The 21,083-nt window shown below is 34.3% G+C and overlaps 1 protein-coding gene across 4 annotated transcripts in view; it reads left to right on the top strand.

Moving 5' to 3' along the window:
* ATRNL1 (attractin like 1) overlaps positions 1–21,083 on the top strand; it is a 740,103-nt gene that overhangs the window by 196,818 nt on the left and 522,202 nt on the right. For all 4 annotated transcript variants that reach the window (XM_070260546.1, XM_005602549.4, XM_070260536.1 and 1 more), the window contains exon 19: positions 13,382–13,519. In XM_070260546.1, coding sequence (XP_070116647.1) covers positions 13,382–13,519 — 138 coding nt within the window. The remainder of the gene's footprint in view (positions 1–13,381; positions 13,520–21,083) is intronic.

Genomic DNA, 21,083 nt, shown 5'->3' with positions numbered 1-21,083 from the left:
GAGTGACTATCCCATCATATGTACAGGTCCCTACCATGTTCAAGAAGAGGCCATTAGTGTTTGATCAGACAATTGAGTACTGTACCCTGGCTTCATTGACACATAAGACTAACCATTGCTCCTTACAGTTTACTCATTTAAAATGTATAATTCAGTGGGTTTTACTATATTCACAGTTATGCAATCATCACCACAATCAACTTAAAAACATTTTTATCATCCCCTAAATAAATGTTATACTTATTAGTCACTGCCTGTTAAATCCCCATCTACCCTTGTCAGCCCTAGGCAACCACGAATCTTTATATCTCTATGGATTTGCCTATTCTGGACATTTTATATAAATTAAATCATACAATTTTAGTCTTTTGTGACTGGCTTCTTTTGCATTGCATAATGTTTTCAAGGTTTATCCACGTTGTAGCATGTAGCAATACTTCATTTCTTTTATTATCAAATAATGTTCCATTGTATGGATAAACCACATTTTGTTTATCCAGTTATCACTTGATGGACATTTGGGTGTTTCCAGTTTGGGGCTCTTTGAATAATGCTGCTATGAACATTCATGTACAAGTTTATGTGGGCACAAATTTTCATTACTTTGGGAATGGAATATCTGGATCAAATGGGAGCTACATTTAACCTCTTGAGGGACTGCCAGACTGTTTCAAAACTGCTGAATTATTTTACATTCTCACCAGCAGTGCACAAAGTTTCCAATTACTCTACATCCTTGACGACACCGATTATTTTACGTCGTTTTGGTTATAGTCACCCTGTGGATGTAGTGGCTTCTCATTGTGGTTTTTATTTGCAATTCCTTGGTGGCTAAAGATGTTGAGCATCTTTTCATGTGCTTATTGGCCATTTGTGTTTCTTCTTTGGAGAAATGTCTCTCAGATTCTTTGCCCGTGTTTAATTGGAATTTTTGTCTTTTTATTATTGAACTTTAAGAGTTCTATATATTTTTTGAATATGTCCCCTATCACAGATTGATTTGCAAATATTTATTCCATTCTTTGAGTCATCTCTTCACTTTCTTGATGATGTCCTTTAAAAAATGAAAGTTTTAAATTCTGATGATGTCCTATCTATTTTTTCTATTGTTTCTTGTGCTTTTGGTGCCATACCTGTCAAACCATGTATAATAAGAGATCCCAAAGATTTATGCCTGTATTTTCTTCTAAGAATTTAATAGTTTTCAGCTCTTGCATTTAGGTCTTTGATCCATTTTGAATTAATTTTTTTGTGTGGTATGAGATTAGGGATTTCAACTTAAATCTTTTGCATGTGGCTCTCCAGGTGTCCCAGCACCATTTGTTAAAAAGACTACTCTTTCCCCATTGAATTTATTTTTCATTTTGCATATTTTATTTTTAATCTTTAGAAATTGGATTTTAGTCATTTTTATATTTCCCACTTCTCGCTTTCTTATGTTCATGTTTTACTTTGTGTTCTTGAGCATATGGAGCATACTTTTAATAGCTTTAAACCCTTCTCCGATCATTCCATCTTGTGTGCCATTTCTTTGTCTGTTTCTACTGATACTTTTTTTTTTTTACTGATTATGGATCAGATTTTCCAGATTGGTTATTTTTGATGGTGTTCTACATGGTAAATTTTTGTAGTTTATTATTCAATTTTGTTCTGTTTCTTTCAATGTGTTGGATTTCATTCTGGCATCCAATTATGTTAGGTGGGATCTATATGATTATTTCAAAAATTGTTTGTAAAAGTTTGTTAGGGCCTGTAGATGGCAGCCCTAAGTCCAGTGCTAATTATTTATGCTACGAAGACAGTGCCTTTCTGTGGTCTCTGTACAGTGTTCTTTGTATTATGAGGTCTCTCCACTCTGACTAGTGGAAATGCAAACTATTCCCAGTCCTATGCGAGCTCCTGGTAGTCTTTGACTCACAGTTTTCTGGTGGTACTTTCTCCAGCTTCGTGGAGTTTCACACCGTGTGTTCAGTTTTATTATTCAGCCAAAGATTCAAGGAGGCTCCTCTGAAAATTGCTGCGTGGAGCTCTCTCTTCTCTAGTATTTTGCCCCACAATTTCTAGCCACCCTGACCTCCCTGAACTTTGATCTTTGTTTCCTCAACTAAATGAGATCTCTGACCTTTGTTTGGGTTTGCCTTCCTGGGCTGCATTCTCAAATCTGCCTCCAGGTATCAAGCCAGGGCAGTCATAGCCTCAGTTTGTTTGTTTCCATTTCCTCAGAGATGCCATCCTGAGCTGCCTATGATATTTGAAAGTAGTTGTTTCATATATTTTGTTTTGTTTTCTTGTTGTTTACACCTGGAGGTCAATTCTTAGAGTGGTTAATCTTTCATGAGCAGAAGTGGAAGTCTTCTATCCATGTGTTTTTATTTACAAAGAATCTTTTGTAAACAACATATAGGTCTTGCTTTATTTGTTTTTTAAAATCTAGTCTGACAATCTCTGCCTTTTAGCATAGTTTCGTCAATTTAGATTTAATATAATATTGGTTTTAATGAGTTTAAGCCCTGCCATCATGGTATTTGTCTTTGAAATTTCTTTTATTTTTTCCTCTGTTGTTTGTTCCTCCTTTTGCCTTTTTTGGATTAATTGGGTGTTTTTAAAGTCCATTTTTATCACTTTTATTGGATTTTTAGCTATACCTTTTTTGTGTTTTTTTTAGTGACTGCTGTAGTGATTGTAATAGTCATCTTTATCTTATCACAGTCTACCTTGAATCAATATTATACTACTTCGTATATAAGGTAAGAATATTACAATAGTGTAATTCTGTTTGCTTCTTTCTTGTCCTTTGTGTAATTATTGCCATGTATTTTACTTTTATATATGTTATTAACCACACAATACATTATTATTTTTGCTTTAAACAGATGCTTTTCTTATAAAGAAATCATGATAAGAAAAAAATCTTTTTCTTTACCCATGTAGTGACCATTTCTTGTGATCTTCATTTTTTTCTCTATACATCTGAATTTTCTTCTGCTATGATATTTCTTTAGCTTAATGAACTTTATTTAACATTTTAAAATACAGTGTTTCTCAATTGTGGCTATAAATTATCTTAGCTTTCGTATATATGAAAAAAATTTTTACTGTGTGATTTTGTGTCTTTATATTTAAAGGCTATTTTTACTGCAAATAGCATTCTAAGTTGACCTATACTTTTTAAAGTAATTTGAAGATGTAATTTCCTTTTCTTCTGGCTTCCACTGTTTCTCTTAAGAATTCCATCAGTTTTATTTCTTCTCCTATGAAAGTAACATGTCTTTTTTTCTCCCTTTGACTTTTTAAAGTAGAATTTTTTTTTTGTTTTTGGATGTAATTTTAATATGATGTAGCTAAGCATCAGTTTCATTTTTTATTGTGATTGTGAATTGTATGGTTTATTTACTCTGTAGCTTGATATTTCTCATCATTTTTGTAAAGTTTTCTGCCATTATCTCTTCAAATATCACATCTGTGCCATTGTGTCACTCTGTCCTCTATTGCTAGGAGTTTGCTTCACTTATGTTAGGCTTTTTCACTATGTCTCTAGTTTTTCTTGCTGTCTTCTCTGTATTTTATATCCTTGCATCTCCTTTGATCTATATTTCAATTAAGTAATTCTTTCTTTAGATATTTCCAATTTTTTCTTAAACCCATGTTTCAATTATTTGTTACTATTTAATATAGTACCCCAAGCTCACTGTATTACAGTAGTTTTATTCATAATTCTGCAGCATTTGCATCAGATTCTTACTGAATTCTGCTAGGTGGTTCTTCTGGCAGTCCCTCCTGGTTTTACTCATATGGCTACCTGGCAGCTTGATTGGTTTTGGATGGTCTCAGAATGTTTCACTCACATGTCTGATGGCTTGAGCTGGCTTGTTGGTCTAGGGGTCCCCAGCTACAAATGACTTGTCTCTGCTGTACTTGGCCTATCATCCTCCGCTAGTATGGTCTGGGCTTCTATACATGGTGTTCTTAGAATAGAATTCCAAGAAGGAGAGAGCCTAGTATTTATCCTTCTTGACACCTAAGCGCAGAATTTCTACATCATCACTTCTATATTGTTCTGAGAAAGTCTTATGCCAGTCCATGTTCAAAGAGTGGGGAGAATCCTACTTTTTTGATGAGAGCAAGGATAAAGTAACATTATGAAGGTTGTATATACAGAGACGGGAAGAATTTGTGTCAGTTATTTTTCAGCTGATTTAGTTCTAATTATTTTATTTGTTTGTTTATTGACATAATTGATATGCCATAAAATCCACCATTCTAAAGTATACAATTCAATGGTTTTTGGTATAATCAGTAGGTGTGCAACTATCACCATCATATAGTTTCAGAACATTTTAATTACCCGCAAACAAAACCCCCCATCCTTTAACAGTCACTTCCTATTCTTCTTTCCCCCCAGCACCTGAAAATCACTAATCCACTTTATTTCTCTATGGATTTGTCTATTCTGGACATTTCATTTAAAGGCAGTCATACAATACGTGGCCTTTTGTGTCTGGCTTCTTTCACTTAGCATGATGTTTTAAAGTTCATCCATATTGTAGCATATATCAATCTTTTACTTCTTTTTATGGCTGAATAATATTCAGTTGCATACCACATGTTTATACATTCATCAGTTGATAGATTTTTGGTTTGTTTCCACACTTGTTGTTATGAATAGTGCTGCTGTGAACATTTTTATTTGTTTTTGTATGGACATGTTTTAATTTCTTTTTGGTATATACCTAGGAATGGAATTTTTAGTCGTATGATAAATCTATATTTAAGCTTTTGAGGAATTGCCAGACTGTTGTCCAGAGCTACTGCACTATTTTACATTAGCACCAGCAATGTATGAGGGTTCTAGTTACTCTATCCTCACCAACCTTGGTTATTGTCTGTCATTATTATCCTGTGGATGTGAAGTGGTAGCTCGTGGTTTTGATTTGCATTTCCCTTATGGCTAATGATGCTCTTTTCATATGCTTATTAGCCATTCATGTGTCTTCTTTGGAAGATATCTACTCAAGTCCTTTGCCTATTAATTTTTTTTTTAATTATAGAACTTTAAGAATTGTTTATGTATTCTGGGTAATAGACCCTTATCAGAGATGTGATTCTCAAATATTTTCTCCTATTCTGTGGGTTGTCTTTTCACTTTCTTGATGGTATCTTTTGAGGCACAAAAGATTGTTATTTTGATGATGTCCAATATATCTAATTTTTCTGTTGATTGCTTATGCTTTTGGTGTCAGATCTAAGAAACTGTTGTCTAATTCAAAGTAATGAAGATTTACATTCATATTTTCTTCTAACTTTTTAAATAATGTTAGCTCATACATTGAGGTCTTTGATCCATTTGGAGTTAATTTTTATATATAGCGTGAGGTATGGGTCCAAATTCTGTCTTTTGCCTGTGGATTTCAAGTTATCCCAGCACCATTTATTGAACAGACTATTCTCTCCCCCTTTAATGGTCTTGGCACCCTTGTTGAAAATCAGGTGACCATAAATGTATGGGATTATTTCTGGACCTAATTCAATTCCATTGATCTGTATGTCTTTCCTTATGCCACTACCACACTGGTTTGATTATTGTGACTTTGTGGTAGGTTTTGAAATTGGAAAGTGTCAATCTTCCAACTTTTTCCTTTTTTTTCAAGATTGTTTTGGCTAGTCTGGGTTCTTTGTAACTCCTTATGAATTTTAGAATCTGCTTGTCTATTCCTATAAAAAAGTCTGTTGGAATCTGATAGATATTGCATTGAATTTGTAGACCAGTGGGATGAATTGCTATCTTAATATTAAGTCTTTCAATCTGTGAATATAGGATGTCTTTCCATTAATTTCTTTCAGCAACGTTTTATAGTTTTCAAAATACAAGTCTTGCATTGCTTTGGTTAAATGTATTCCTAAGTACTTTATTCTTTCTGGTACTATTGTCAGTGGAATTATTTTCTTAATTTCATTTTCGGATTTCATTTTAAGTGTATACAAATACAATAAGACTGATTTCTTTATAGTTGATCTTTTATTGTACAATGTTGCTGAACTCGTTTATTAGCTCAAATAATTTTTTGTGGCTCTCTTAGAGTTTTTTATATGTAAGATCATGTCGTCTGCAAATAGAGTTAGTTTTACATATTCTTTTAAAATCTAGATGCCTTTCAATTTTTTTTCTTGCCCAGTTGCCATGGCTAGAATATCCAGTACAATGTTGAATAGAAGTGACAAGAGAGAGATTTTTGTCTGGTTCCTGATCTTGAAGGATTTCAGTCTTTCACTGTTAAATACTGTGTTAGCTGTGAGGTTTTCATACATGTTCTTTTTCAAGTTGAGATAAATCTCTTCTGTTTCTAGTTTGTTGAGTATGTCCCATCTATTGAGATGGTCATGTGGTTTTTTTCCCCCTCTTTCTCTATTAGTATGGTGTATTGCTTGATTGATTTTCATATGGTTAAACAATCTTGCCTTCCTGGGATAAATTCCACTTAGTCATGGTGTATAATCCTTTTTATATACTAATGGATTCAGTTTGCTGATAGTTTTTTGAGGATTTTTGCACCTGTAATCATAAGGGATATTGGTCTGTCATCTTCTTTTCTTGTGATAACTTTGTCTGGTTCTTGTATTAGATTAGTACCGATCTCACAGAATGAGTTAGGAAGTCTTCTTTTTGCTTCCCTGTTTGGAAAGTGTTTGTGAACTTGGTGTTAATTCTTCTTTAACCATTTGGTAGAATTCATGAGTTAAGCCAGCTGATCTTGGGCTATCCTTTGCTGGTACTTTATTACTAATTCAATCTGTTTATTGTTATAGCCTCTTGATGTTTTCTATTTTTTCTTGAGTCAGTTTTGGTAGTTAGTATCTTTCTAGGAATCTATCCCTTTTATCTAAGCTATCTAATTTGTTGGCATACAATTGTTCATAATATTTCCTTATTATCTTTTTTACCTACTCTTTGTCGGTAGTATGCCTCATCTTTCATTCCTGATTTTAATAATTTGTGTCTTCTGTCTTTTATTCCCTAGTCAGTCTAGCTAGTTTTGTCAATTTTGTTGATCATTACAAAGAACAAACTTTTGGCTTTAGTGATTTTCTTTATTGTTTCCTACTCTGTATTTTATTTATTTTCACTTTAAGCTTTACTATTTCCTTTCTTTCGCTTGCTTTGAGTTTAGTTTGCTATTTATTTTTTAAGTTTCTTAGAGTGCAAAGTTAGGTTGATTTGAGACCCTTTTTCTTTTTTAATGTAGGCTTTTACAGCTATAAATTTCTTTCTGAGCAGTGTTTCTGCAGCATCCTGTAAGTTTTGGTATGTTATTTTTCTGTTTTAATTCACCTGAAAGTAATTTTTAATTTCTCTATGATTTGTTCTTTGATATATTGCTTATTTAGGTATGTGATGCTTAATTTCCATATATTTATCTCAAATTTTTTCTGTTATTGATTTCTAATTTTATTTCATTGTGTTCAGAGAGCATACTTTATATGACTTGAGTTCTTTTAAATTTATTAAGGCTTGTTTTATGACCTAGTATATAGTGTATCCTGTAGAATGTTTCATGTGCACTTGAGAAGAATGCATATTTTGCTGGTGTTGTGTGGATTCTTCTGTTTATGTCTGTTTGGTCCAAGTGGTTTTTAATGTTGTCCAAGTCTTCTGTTCCCTTGCTGGTTGTCTGTCTAGTTGTTCTGTTTATTATTGAAAGTGAGGTACTGAAGTCTCCAACTATTATTGTTGAATCATGTATTTCTATTTTAATTTCTGTCAGTGTTTGCTTCATGTATTTTGAGGATCTGTTGTTACGTGCATGTATGTTTGTAATTTTTATGTCTTTTTATTATAAAATGTCCCTCTTTATCAGTAGTAATATTTTTTAAAGTCTATTTATCTTATATTTGTGTAACCATTCCAACTTTCTTATGGTTGCTGTTTGTATGATATGTGTTTTCCATCCATTCACTTTCAATCTATTTGTATCTTTAGGTGTGTCTCCTGTAGATAGTACATACTTGGATCTTTGCTTTTTACATAGTCTATTAATGTCTGCATTTTGATTGAACTATTTAATCCATTCACATGTAATGTTATTATTGATATAATCGGACCTATGTGTATTTTACTTTTTTCCCCTATATGTCTTATATTGCTTTTTGTTCCTCTGCCTTTCATTTATTTATTTTTCTCTAGTAAGTGAATATTTTCAAATGTGATATTTTAATTTATTTAGTAATTTTCACTATATTTTTGAGTTATTTCCTTAGTGTTTGCTCCAGAGTTTACTATATGCATCTTAACTTATTAAAATATGTCCCAAATTTATACTAACTTAATTCTAGTGAGATAAAATAATGTTACTTATATGGGTCTATTCTCTTTCTTCCCTTTTTGTGATATTGTTATAGATATTACGTCTGTATATGTTGCAAACCCAACAATACATTTTTAATACTTCATATAACTTTGTCTTTTAAAGAATCTGAGAGAAGAAAGGAGAGCAAAGATATATTTATAGCTTTTTTTATATTTACCATTTCTGGTTTTCTTCATTTGTTCCTGTGAATCCAAATTGCCATCTGGGAATACCACATAATATCCTTAGCCCAGTATAAATTTTCCCACCCACTTCCTTTATGCTGTTGTTGGGAAATATATTAGATTTGTATGTGTTATAGGCCCAACAATTTGATGATAGGTATCTTTTTAAATATAAGTTTTAATAAGTCAGTTAACAGCAGAAAGGAGATGAAATATGTATTTTTACTCTCTTAAATAGTGATGTAATTACTGTTACCAATGCTCTTTGTTTTATTGTGTAGAGTTGAATTACTGTCTGGGGTCATGTCCTTTCCCCCTGAAGAACTTCCTTTAGTATTTCTTGTTAGGTGAATCTGCTAGCAATGAATTCTGTCAATTTTTTTTTTTTTTTTTTTGGTTTGTGCAAATCGTTATTTCACTTTAATTTTTGAAAAGTGGCTTTGCTGGATAGAAAATTTTTGGTTGGCGGTTTTTCTTTGAGAGCTTTAACTATATTATCCCTGTTACTGGCCTCCATTGTTCCTGATTAAAAGTCAGTTGTTAATCTTATTTGGCTTCTTTGTAAGTGAGGAGTCATATTTTCTCTATTTTTAAGATTTTTCTCTTTGTCTTTCATCATTTTTATTATAGTGTGTCTGTTTGTTGATCTCTTCATGTTTATTGTACTTAGAGTGTGTTAAGATTCTTGAACGTGTAGGTTAACATTTTTATCAAATTTGAGACGTTTTCAGGAATCATTTCTTCAAAGAAATTTTAGCCTCCTTTCTCTCTCTCCTATCCTTCTAATATGCCCATTATACATATATTGGTGCAATTAATGTTGGCCCACATTTATCTGTGGCTCTGTTCATTTTTCTTATTTCGTTTTTCCTCTCTACTTCAGCTTGTATAATCTCTATTGCTCTATCTTCAAGTTTGCTCCTTCATTCTCTGCCAGTTCACATCTGCTGTTGAGTCTCTCTAGCGTATTTTTCATTTCAGTTATTGTACTATTCTATTCCATAATTTTCATTAGTTCTTTTTTTTATAATTTCTGTGTGTTTACTGATATTCTCCATTTGATTAGACATTGACTAGACATACCTACCTTTCCTTCTTTAAGCATGGTTTTATTATTTTTTTGTCTTTATTTGAAATATTTTTATTGTCCTTTTATTCCCATTCTTGTGGTGTCAATTTTATTTTTATTATCCCTCTCTTTCTCCTGACTCTCCTTTATGATGCTTTGTAATTTTTCATTTTGAGGTTTAATTCAGTAAATATTTTTTCATATATGTCAGAAGTTTGCAAACCAAGGCCTGAAGGCCAAACCTGATCCACTGCTTTTTTTGTTAATAAAGTTTTATTGGAGTATAGTTATGCTCAATTTTCTGTGTATTGTGTATGGTTGCTTTTGCACTACAACAGCAGAGGTGAGTAGTTGTGACAAAGATTGTATTGTCTGCAAAGCCTAAAATATGTACCATCTGGCCCTTTACAGAAATATAAAGTTTTCCCATCTCAGTTCTGTGGTATTTTTGTGTGACCTGAGTTCTAGAAGTATTTCAAGGGGTCATTTACAGCTGCTTTTGCAGCATGTATGAGGCTTAACTTCATTACAGAACAGGTTTTACATTAATGTTTGATATTGAGGTTTCTCCACCATGTGGACAATGTGGATTTCAACCCAACACATATGCCTGGGATAGGCTTTATGTTCTCATAAGTGACTTTTTTCTTTCGTACACATGGTCTAGTGTATTTAAGGTTCTTCTCTGCTTCTTTGGGCTTGTGATGTGTTTTAGTACCTTTTTCACAGAAAGGGGCTGCAACTGAAGGCTTCTAGCATTATAAAAATGGTTCAGCTTAGCTCCCTTTCTTGAGGATACCCAAGATTGTATCTCCCGGCCCTGCTGGGTTTTGAAACTCGTGCCTCCTAGCTCTTGCTTGTCTAGCTCATGTATAGTAAAATTCTGCCAAGCTCGAACTTCTCCTCAAGATTCTTGTTTTGAATCCCTGCTTTATGTCTACCATCTGATAATTGCCTTTTGTTTTAAGGTAGGCTATGTGTTGAAAATGTTTTGCGTAGATTTTAGCCTTGATTTTTTTGTGTATATAGTTTTTAATTTTATTGAGAATGTCAGGAAGGTATTTTTAAATGTTTTACATCTGTTTTTGAGAGCACGTATTTTTCAAAACTATGTACTATATTTGCATATCAAATGCTGAGTTTTTCATTATGTTTTATTTTCATTTTTTTATTGTTTGTGTATCCATAGATGAAGAGCCATCTGGTCTGGTTTAAAAATTTAGACAAAACAGTATGGATGGCTTCCCTTTAGTTTTATTCATGTTCCACAGCTAGGTTGTTATTAGGACCTTTAAAGTACCAATGTATCCTGGAAGAATTATTAGATGCAAGCTTATATTACCTGTTGCTCTAACACCCTGATGGTAGTGAGAAGTAAAATATAATGATAGGATTACTAGTGTATCCTTTTCTTGTTTGTGTTTGATACAGCCATTAGGCCTGGGTCCCACTGTCTATAACATGCTTCCTCCTTTGCAATACCATACTAGTTACAAGCTATGACTATAGCTTGTTGGAAATTTTTTGCTAGAAATTTTGCCTGCAGTTGGGTCTAAATTCAACTAGCTTTCTGCATGGTATATTCACTACATGAAACATCAGACTTTCCTGTATTACACTTCCAGCAGCTGTATGGAGGCATGCCAGTGATATGCTTCTTGATTGCCCTATGGCCCACAACTGCCTTCAGAACTTTCTCATTTTCAGGAAGGGACATTTGAGTGACATTATGCCAGGGGTCCTCTTTTAATTTCCAGAAGTATAGTACTTTATTACTTTCTAGTTTGATTTGTGTAGTTGTTACCATTCCCAAATTCCTGTTGTTGCTGGCAAGTTTTCTTATTATTTAAATGGTGATCTGAAGGGACGATGTTAGATGTGATTGCTAAATTTAGCCATTTTATGTAGAAATTAAAACATCTGTTTTTCTGATGAAAAAAATGTAACCAGGAGTTTCATGAAATATTTATAGTAAACTATTTCTTACTTTGACTTTTTCAGGTAATGTGTTACATGTGGGCACTCAATAAATTTTGTTTTTACCTGAGTGAATTAATTAGTGTTGTCATATAATAAATTTTCTATGAAATAACAACTTAAACTTTTAAGCAAAATGTTAAAAAGTTAAAGTAGTTAACTTTATTATTTCTTATTATAGAAGTGATATGAATTTATTGTAGAAAATTTATGATGCAGAAAAATCTTAATAAATGAAGATAACCATCATTAACTTTTCCAAAGGCACATTTATACATTTAAAAACAGAATTATGATCATCTTAAACATAATGTTTTGTATCTTTATTTCACTTAATTTATCATGAACATTTTCCCTTGTTATTAAATTTTCTTCTAGTTGTTTCATAATATAATATAAAATTTGAAAACTATGTTATAGTTTTCCTCAATTTCATAAAGAGATGATGAAGATTATTTAGCATTTTCCCATGATGACTCCATGTCATTTCTATAATGTATTACAAGAGAGTTATACCTTTGAAAATTTCTGTAAGATATAAGTATTTTGTTCTTGCTCTTTTTGTGTATTTCTTTGCCCTTTGGTGTTAACTCTTGTTGATGAAGTTATGCTAGTCTCTTGGGATTTCTCTCTCACTTTCAAATTTTCTACAAACAAGAGGTACAGTATTTAATGTCTGGTCTTTTGATTCATGCTTCCTGATAGTGCATTTGTTTCTGTCATTGATTACCTGTGTGACTTTGGGTAGTTGCTTAACCCAGACTTCCTCATCTTAGAAGTGGTCCAAAAAAATAGCACCTTCCACATAGAACTGTTGTGAGGATTAAATGATATAATTCATGTATACCACCTGGTAAACTATATGGCAATAAGTGGTATTTGCACTATTTTTAAACGTATGCAATATGTACACTGACCAATCGGAACAGATGCCAGCCACAAACAATTGGAATCGATTGAACACTGGCTTTCCTGGCTACAGTGAGAGATAGCTCAATTAAATGCTATCTTAGCTGTAATAATGATGAAAATGATTGTGAGGGTGATAGTGATGATGTTTGGGCAAGCAGTTATCAAACTACGTCAATATTATGCCTCAAATAGTAACTAAAGGTACAAGTTTTTATATGACAGTTTTATCTCTCAGCTGAAATTTTTGGATTCTGTTATAATATTAATATCAAACATATTAAATCTTATTTTATGAAGACATAAAAAATCTCATGCTTTAAATCTGATTCTGTTTATTTCACATTCAAATCGAATTTCAGTCAAGCCTTGAAGCTTTTCTTAGCCAAAGAAGATAAACATTGACACATATTAATTTAAAAGTGCTATTTTTGTTAATGTATTTTCTAGAAGTAAGGACATGGTGCTACACAATTTTCTGTATTTATTGTTCTGATGTTATTATGTGTAAATATAATTAAGATGCATTTTAACATTTTTTAATCAAAGCTATATTATTCAGTCTTGTATTTATGTAAGTTAATAGACATACTATTCACACGAATCGTTAATGAATACGTTAAACGTGTTTCCCCCTTAGCTATAACTTTTATATTTCGGTTTATCTCTAGTCCCTGCATTTTATAGAGCATAAGGCAAAATTTCAACACCGAATTTATTGTAGATATTGTCCTGCATTAATATTTTGAGCCACATGTATTATACATTAAAAAAACTTGGAAAATGTCTTTTGGGCTTTGCTGCCATTCAGATTTTTAAAATAAATTCTTTGTTTTGATAGCTATTTTACTTGGTATTGTTAAGTAGTTATTTGTAATATTTTTTACTATTTTCTTTAGCTTGCCAATGTAATGGACATAGCACTTGCATCAATAATAATGTGTGTGAACAGTGTAAAAATCTCACCACGGGAAAGCAGTGTCAAGACTGCATGCCAGGTTATTATGGAGATCCAACCAATGGAGGACAATGCACAGGTAAGTATTTTTGCTTTTATTTTAGTATATTTTTAATACAATACAGAAAGAAAATTGAGAAAGATACACCTCTTGTGGAAAATATATTTTATTAAAGAAATTTTTTCCATTGTCTCAATATTTTTAGAAGGTAATATATATTTATTAGGGAATATGTGAACTATAAAAATTCTGTGATATACTTGCTTTAAAAATTTTACTTTTTCTTATTTCTAAACAAGTACCTGTTTATTATAGGAAATTTATCAAATGCAGATAACTTAAAAATTACCTACAATCTCACTATTCAAAAATAATCACTGCTGATTGTTTTTTTTAATGATAGTAAGTTATCATTTTGACTTTAGAAATAAGAAATAATTAAAGGTTTTGTGTATGCCTTGCATCAGGTAAATTTTTTTTGGACAAGGTAGGTGGGAGTATAGCATTATATTTAAGAGAAAGGGTTTAGAATCAATCCTGGGCTGAAATCCTAACTCTGCCACTATTTACATGTATGGCCTTGGCTAATTAGTGTAATGAACCTCTCAGAACTTCATTTTTCTCAATGTAAGAAAGAGGTGAAAATACTTCATTGGATTGTTGTAAAGATCATATGAGTTTCCATGTCATGGAGGCACATGTAGTAGGAAGTGAAGCACATTAAAAGAACCTACATAGGGGCCAGCCCCGTGGCCAAGTGGTTAAATTTCTGTGCATTCCACTTCAGCAGCCTGGGTTTGTGGGTTCAAATCCTGCCTGTGGACCTACTCCACTCGTCAGCCATGCTCTGGAGGCATCCCACATACGAAAAATAGAGGGAGATTGGCACAGATGTTGGCTTAGGGCTAATCTTCCTCAAGCAAAAAAAGAGGAAGATTGGCAATGGATGTTAGCTCAGGGCAAATCTTCCTTACCAAAATAAAGAGAAAAAAGCATATATAAGTGCTAGCTATTACCATCACATTTTTCGTTCACTAAACCCTACTTTTCTCCATCATTCTTTCTGTGCTGCTGTTTCCTTTTCCTACTTTTTAAAGAATTTTTGGTCTTTCTTTTAAAATTTTCCTTTTAAATTGTAATTTTATAGTAATCTTTCTTTATCTCTAGGTTAGTCCTTGTCCCTTAAATTTTTTTTTTATTTCCTTTAATTCCAAATTTAGTCTTTCACTTTATCTTTAAAATACTTTTGTACATAAAAAAATGGATTTATATACTTTATTGAAACGCTTTAAGGCAACTTGTTCACTCTAACCTTTTTGGGGGGACAAAACAATATAGCGTACTATGGTTAGAAATTCCAGCTCTGTATTCACGCAAAACGTTGGAAATCTGCCTTGCCATGTACTAGTTGATTTGTGAGTTTCTTTTTTTTTTTATTGAGTTATTGATAGGTTACAATCTTATGAAATTTCAATTGTACATTAAAGTTTGTCAGTCATGTTGTAGGTGCACCACTTCACCTTTTGTGCCCACCCCCCACCCCACCTTTCCCCTGGTATCCACTAAACTGTTCTTGGTCCATAGTTTTAAATTCCTCATATGAGTGGAGTCATACACAGATTATCTTTCTCTCGCTGGCTTATTTCACTTAACATAATTCTCTCAAGGTCCATCCATGTTATTGCAAATGGAATGATTTTGTTCTGTTTTACAGCTGAGTAGTATTCCATTGTATATATGTACCACATCTTCTTTATCCATTCGTCTGTTGATGGGCACTTAGGTTGCTTCCACGTCTTGACTATTGTAAACAGTGCTGCAATAAACATTGGGGTGCACAGGACTTTTGGGATTGCTGACTTCAGGCTCTTTGGATAAATACCCAGTAGTGGGATGGCTGGATCGTATGGTAGTTCTATTTTTAGTTTTTTGAGGAATCTCCATACTGTTTTCCATAGTGGCTGCACCAGTTTGCATTTCCACCAGCAGCGTATGAGGGTTCCTTTTTCTCCGCAACCTCTCCAACATTTGTTACTATTAGTTTTAGATATTTTTGTCATTCTAACGGGTGTAAGGTGATATCTTAGTGTAGTTTTGATTTGCATTTCCCTGATGATGAGCGATGATGAGCATCTTTTCATGTGCCTATTGGCCATCAGTATATCTTCTTTGGAGAAATGTCTGTTCATGTCTCCAGGCCATTTTTTGATTGGGTTGTTTGATGTTTTGTGGTTGAGTTGCGAGAGTTCTTTATATATTAAGGATATTAAGCCTTTGTCAGATATATGACTTGCAAATATTTTTTCCCAGTTAGTGGGTTGTTTTTTTGTTTCAATCCTGTTTTCATTTGCCTTGAAGAAGCTCTTTAATCTGATGAGGTCCCATTTGTTTATTCTTTCTATTGTTTCCCTTCTCTGAGAAGGCATGGTGTCCGAAAAGATCCTTTTAATACTGATGTCAAAGAGTGTACTGCCTACGTTTTCTTCCAGGAGCCTTATGGTTTCAGGTCTCACCTTTAGGTCTTTAATCCATTTTGAGTTTATTTTGGTGAATGGTGAAAAAGAATGGTCAATTTTCATTCTTTTACATGTGGCTTTCCAGTTTTCCCAGCACCATTTGTTGAAAAGACTTTCTTTTCTCCATTGTATGCCCTCAGCTCCTTTGTCAAAGATAAGCTGTCCATAGATGTGTGGTTTTATTTCTGGGCTTTCAATTCTGTTCCATTGATCTGTGCACCTGTTTTTGTACCGGTGCCATGCTGTTTTGATTACTGTAGCATTGTAGTATGTTTTGAAGTCAGGGATTGTGATGCCTCCCGTTTTGTTCTTTTTTCTCAGGATTGCTTTAGCAATTCGGGGTCTTTTGTTGCCCCATATGAATTTTAGGATTCTTTGTTCTAATTCTGTAAAGAATGTCATTGGGATTCTGATTGGGATGGTGTTGAATTTGTAGATTGCTTTAGGTAGAATGGACATTTTAATTATGTTTATTCTTCCAATCCATGTACATGGAATGTCTTTCCATCTCCTTATGTCGTCATCCAGTTCTCTCAGAAAGGCCTTGTAATTTTCATTATATAGGTCCTTCACTTCCTTAGTTAAATTTACCCCAAGGTATTTTATTCTTTTTGTTGCGATTGTGAATGGTATTGTATTCTTGAGTTCTTTTTCTGTTGGTTCATTACTGGAGTGTAGAAATGCTACTGATCCATGCAAATTGATTTTATACCCTGCAACTTTGCTGTAGTTGTTGATTACTTCTAACAGTTTTCCAATGGATTCTTTGGGGTTTTCTATATATAAGATCATGTCGTCTGCAAACAGCGAGAGTTTCACTTCTTCCCTCCCTATTTGGATTCCTTTTATTCCTTTTTCTTGCCTGATTGCTCTGGCCAGGACCTCCAGTACTATGTTAAATAAGAGTGGTGATAGAGGGCATCCTTGTCTCGTTCCTGTTTTCAGGGGGATGGGGTTCAGTTTTTGCCCATTGAGTATGATGTTGGCTATGGGTTTGTCGTATATGGCCTCTATTATGTTGAGGTAGTTTCCTTCTATGCCCATTTTATTCAGAGTTTTTATCATAAATGGCTGTTGGATCTTGTCAAATGCCTTCTCTGCATCTATTGAGATGATCACATGGTTTTTATTCCTCAGTTTGTTGATGTGGTGTATCACGTTGATTGATCTGCGGATGTTGAACCATCCCTGTGTCCCTGGTATGAATCCCACCTGATCCTGATGTATGATTCTTTTGATGAATTGCTGAATTCTGGTTGCCAAAATTTTGTTTAGAATTTTTGCATCTATGTTCATCAGTGATATTGGCCTGTAGTTCTCTTTTTTCGTGGTGTCCTTGTCAGGTTTTGGTATCAGCGTGATGTTGGCCTCATAGAATGTGTTAGGAAGTGTTCCATCTTCCCTAATTTTTTGGAATAGCTTGAAAAGGATGGGTATTAAATCCTCTCTGAAAGTTTGGTAGAATTCCCCAGGAAAGCCATCTGGTCCTGGGGTTTTATTCTTTGGGATGTTTTTGATTGCTGTTTCAATCTCTTTCCTTGTGATTGGTCTGTTCAAATTGTCTGCCTCTTCTTGAGTGAGCTTTGGGAGACTGTAGGAGTCCAGGAATTTATCCATTTCCTCTAGGTTATCCATTCTGTTGGCATATAGTTTTTTGTAGTATTCTCTTATAATCTGTTGTATTTCTGCAGAGTCTGTTGTTATTTCTCCTCGCTCATTTCTGATTTTGTTTATTTGAGCTTTCTCCCTTTTTTTCTTTGTAAGTCTGGCTAGGGGTTTGTCAATTTTATTTATCTTCTCAAAAAACCAGCTCTTTGTCTCATTGATCCTTTCTACTGCCTTTTTCATTTCAATAGTATTTATTTCTGCTCTGATTTTTATTATTTCTCTCCCTCTGCTGACTTTGTGCTTCATCTGTTCTTTTTTCTCTAGTTCAGTTAGGTGTGCTTTAAGGTTGCTTATTTGGGATTTTTCTTGTTTGTTAAGATGTGCCTGTATTGCGATGAATTTTCCTCTTAATACAGCTTTTGCTGTATCCCATATGAGTTGGTATGGCATGCTATCATTTTCATGTGTTTCCAGGTATTTTTTTATTTCTTCTTTAATTTCTTCAATGATCCATTGCTTGTTCAGTAGTGTGTTGTTTAGTCTCCACATCTTTGTGCCTTTCTCAGCTTTTTTCTTGTAATTAATTTCTAGCCTTATAGCACTATGATCTGAGAAGATGCTTGTTATTATTTCAATTTTTTTAAATTTGTAGAGGCTTGCCTTGTTTCCCAACATAGGGTCTATCCTAGAGAATGTTCCATGTGCACTTGAGAAGAATGTGTATTCAGCTCCTTCAGGGTGGAGTGATCTATATATGTCTATTAAGTCCAATTGTTTTAGTTTTTCATTCAGCTCCACTATTTCCTTGTTGATTTTCTGTCTGGATGATCTGTCCATTGATGTGAGTGGGGTGTTGAGGTCCCCTACTATTATTGTGTTGTTTTTAACATCTTCCTTTAGGTCTGTTAATAGTTGCTTTATGAATCTTGGTGTTCCTGTGTTGGGTGCATAGATATTTATAAGCGTTATTTCTTCTTGATGAAGTGTCCCTTTGATCATTATATATTGTCTCTCTGTGTCTCTCTTTACCTGTCTTATTTTGAAATCCACTTGGTCTGATATGAGAATTGCAACACCTGCCTTTTTTTCCTTGCTATTTGCTTGAAGTATTGTCCTCCACCCCTTCACCCTGAGTCTGTGTTTGTCCTTGGGGCTGAGGTGTGTTTCCTGGAGGCAGCAAATTGTTGGATCTTCTTCTTTAATCCATTTTGCCACTCTGTGTCTTTTTATTGGAGAGTTCAATCCGTCCACATTGAGAGTGATTATTGATGCATGTGGACTTAATGCTGTCAATCTGTCGCTCATTATCTTGTTTTCCTGTGTTTCTTTTCCTGTGTGCTGTAGACTACCCATTTAATACTGCAATTTCTTATGCTGGGTTTCTTAGATTTTTCCTTATCTATGATTTGTGACTCTGTTCTGTACTTTATTTTAGTGTCTACCTTGAAGTTTGTATTTAGAATCTCGTGTATAATATAGACTATCCTCTGGTGGTCTCTTACTTACTCGACCAATACTGATTTAGACCCTTTGCTCTTCCCCTCCTAAATAATTATATTCATTTTTTATTCCAACTCGTCTTATTATATAGACTATTCTCTGGTGGTCTCTTACTTACTCGACCAATACTGATTTAGACCCTTTGCTCTTCCCCTCCTAAATAATTATATTCATTTTTTATTCCAACTCGTCTTATTAATTTGTAGTTAGAGTGCTAAGATCATCCTTGTTTTGGTAGTTTACTTATTTTTACCCTAATGCTATAGTTGAATATTTGCTATCCTGTTCTGGTTCTATCCATCGGTCTCCCTAGTATGTGGATTGTGTCCCCTTTTTCCCTTTTTTCTTTTTTCAAGTATGAGAGCCTTCTTGAGGAGTTCTTGTAATGGAGGGCTTTTAGTTACAAATTCCCTTAACTTTTGTTTGTCTGGAAAAGATTTAATTTCTCCCTCATATCTGAAGGAAATTCTTGCTGGATAGAGTATTCTTGGCTGAAGGTTTTTATCCTTTAAAGCTTTGAATATATCACTCCATTCTCTCCTAGCTTGTAGGGTTTCTGTAGAGAAATCCGCTGACAGTCTGATAGGGGCTCCTTTATAGGTTATTCTCTTTTTTTTCCTTACTTCCCTGAGTATTCTCTCCTTATCATCCTATTTGCCAACTTTACTATTATGTGCCTTGCGGTGGGTCTTTTTACATTGACAAATCTAGGAGATCTAAAACCCTCCTCGACACACATTTCTCCGTTGATCCCTAGATTTGGGAAGTTCTCTTCAATAATTTTGTTAGGCACACTTTGTGCTCCATTTTCCTTTTCCATATTCTCGGGAATTCCTATGATCCTTATGTTCTTACTCCTCATTGAATCCATTATCTCTCGGAGATTTTCCTCATTTTTTTAAATTCTTAGTTCTCTTTCTTCCTCTATCTGGCGCCATTCAGCCTGTCTGTCCTCGATTATGCTCATTTGCTCCTCTATATTGTCTACACGGGCATTCAGGGAATCCGTATTCTGTTTTATCTGGTCCATTGTGTTTTTCATCTCAAGTAATTCTGTTTGATTCTTCTTTATGATTTCAATCTCTTTTGTGAAGTAACTCCAGAACTTGGCTTGTTTCTCTATCTTTCTCTCTACCTCATTGAGTTTTTTGATTATAGCTGCTCTGAATTCATTATCACTTAGTTTACCTAATTCCAAGTCCTCAGGACTTAATTCTGTGTTTTTATTGTTTTCCTTCTGGTCTGGGGCTTTTATAAATTGCTGGATGGTAGAGGAGCGGTTTTTTCTCATGGTGGTAGAATTCAGTTGCAGTTACATCCTGTCGCCAGTAGATGGGGGTCGAGAGCGGCGTGTTAGCTCTCTGCCTTCGGGGCAAGATGGCTGCGCCCACTGGCTTTGTTAGGGGGGAGGGGCTGTTACTCACACGCGATGGTCTGGGTTCAGATCAGTTCTCTTCTCTGGTCTCCCAAGGCCCTTGATTTATAGGGTCCCCGCGGACAGAAGCTTCCCCCCCACCCCCCACCCCGTCAGCGGGTCTCCACTGAATCAGCGGCAGGAGTCCTGGATGATCCCCCGGTCGCGCGGCCCCTCCCCCCCTCCTTCCCCACCCGCGCCGCAGCGATCGCAGACTCTATGGGAGGGAGCGATGTTCTCTCCTACTGTTCCAGCACCTCCGAGGGTGTAAGCAAGGTTATGATCTCCGCCTTCTTGGTATTGTAGGTCTGTAACAAGCTGGCATTATGTTTATTCTCTGAAATTCAGTTCTTCCAATCTTTTGTTGTATTTTGGAGGGGACAGAATCCCGGGTCAGCTCACCCCGCCATTTTGCTCCGCCCACTCTTTTTTTCTTAAATTTTTTATCTACTTTTTCTAAATGGAGATTGCCTAGATAGCACCCACAGAAAAGCTTCAGTTGTCAGCTATGAAAAGATGACGAATCTTTAAAGAGCGAGTTGGGCCTGGCCTAGTGTAAATCAAAATTTTAACAGTACCTACATATTAAAACCACCTAGGAAGC

The sequence above is a fragment of the Equus caballus genome, chromosome 1 (genome assembly GCF_041296265.1).
Source record: "Equus caballus isolate H_3958 breed thoroughbred chromosome 1, TB-T2T, whole genome shotgun sequence".
NCBI lineage: Eukaryota > Metazoa > Chordata > Mammalia > Perissodactyla > Equidae > Equus > Equus caballus.
This window is presented reverse-complemented; position numbering and strand designations above follow the sequence as displayed.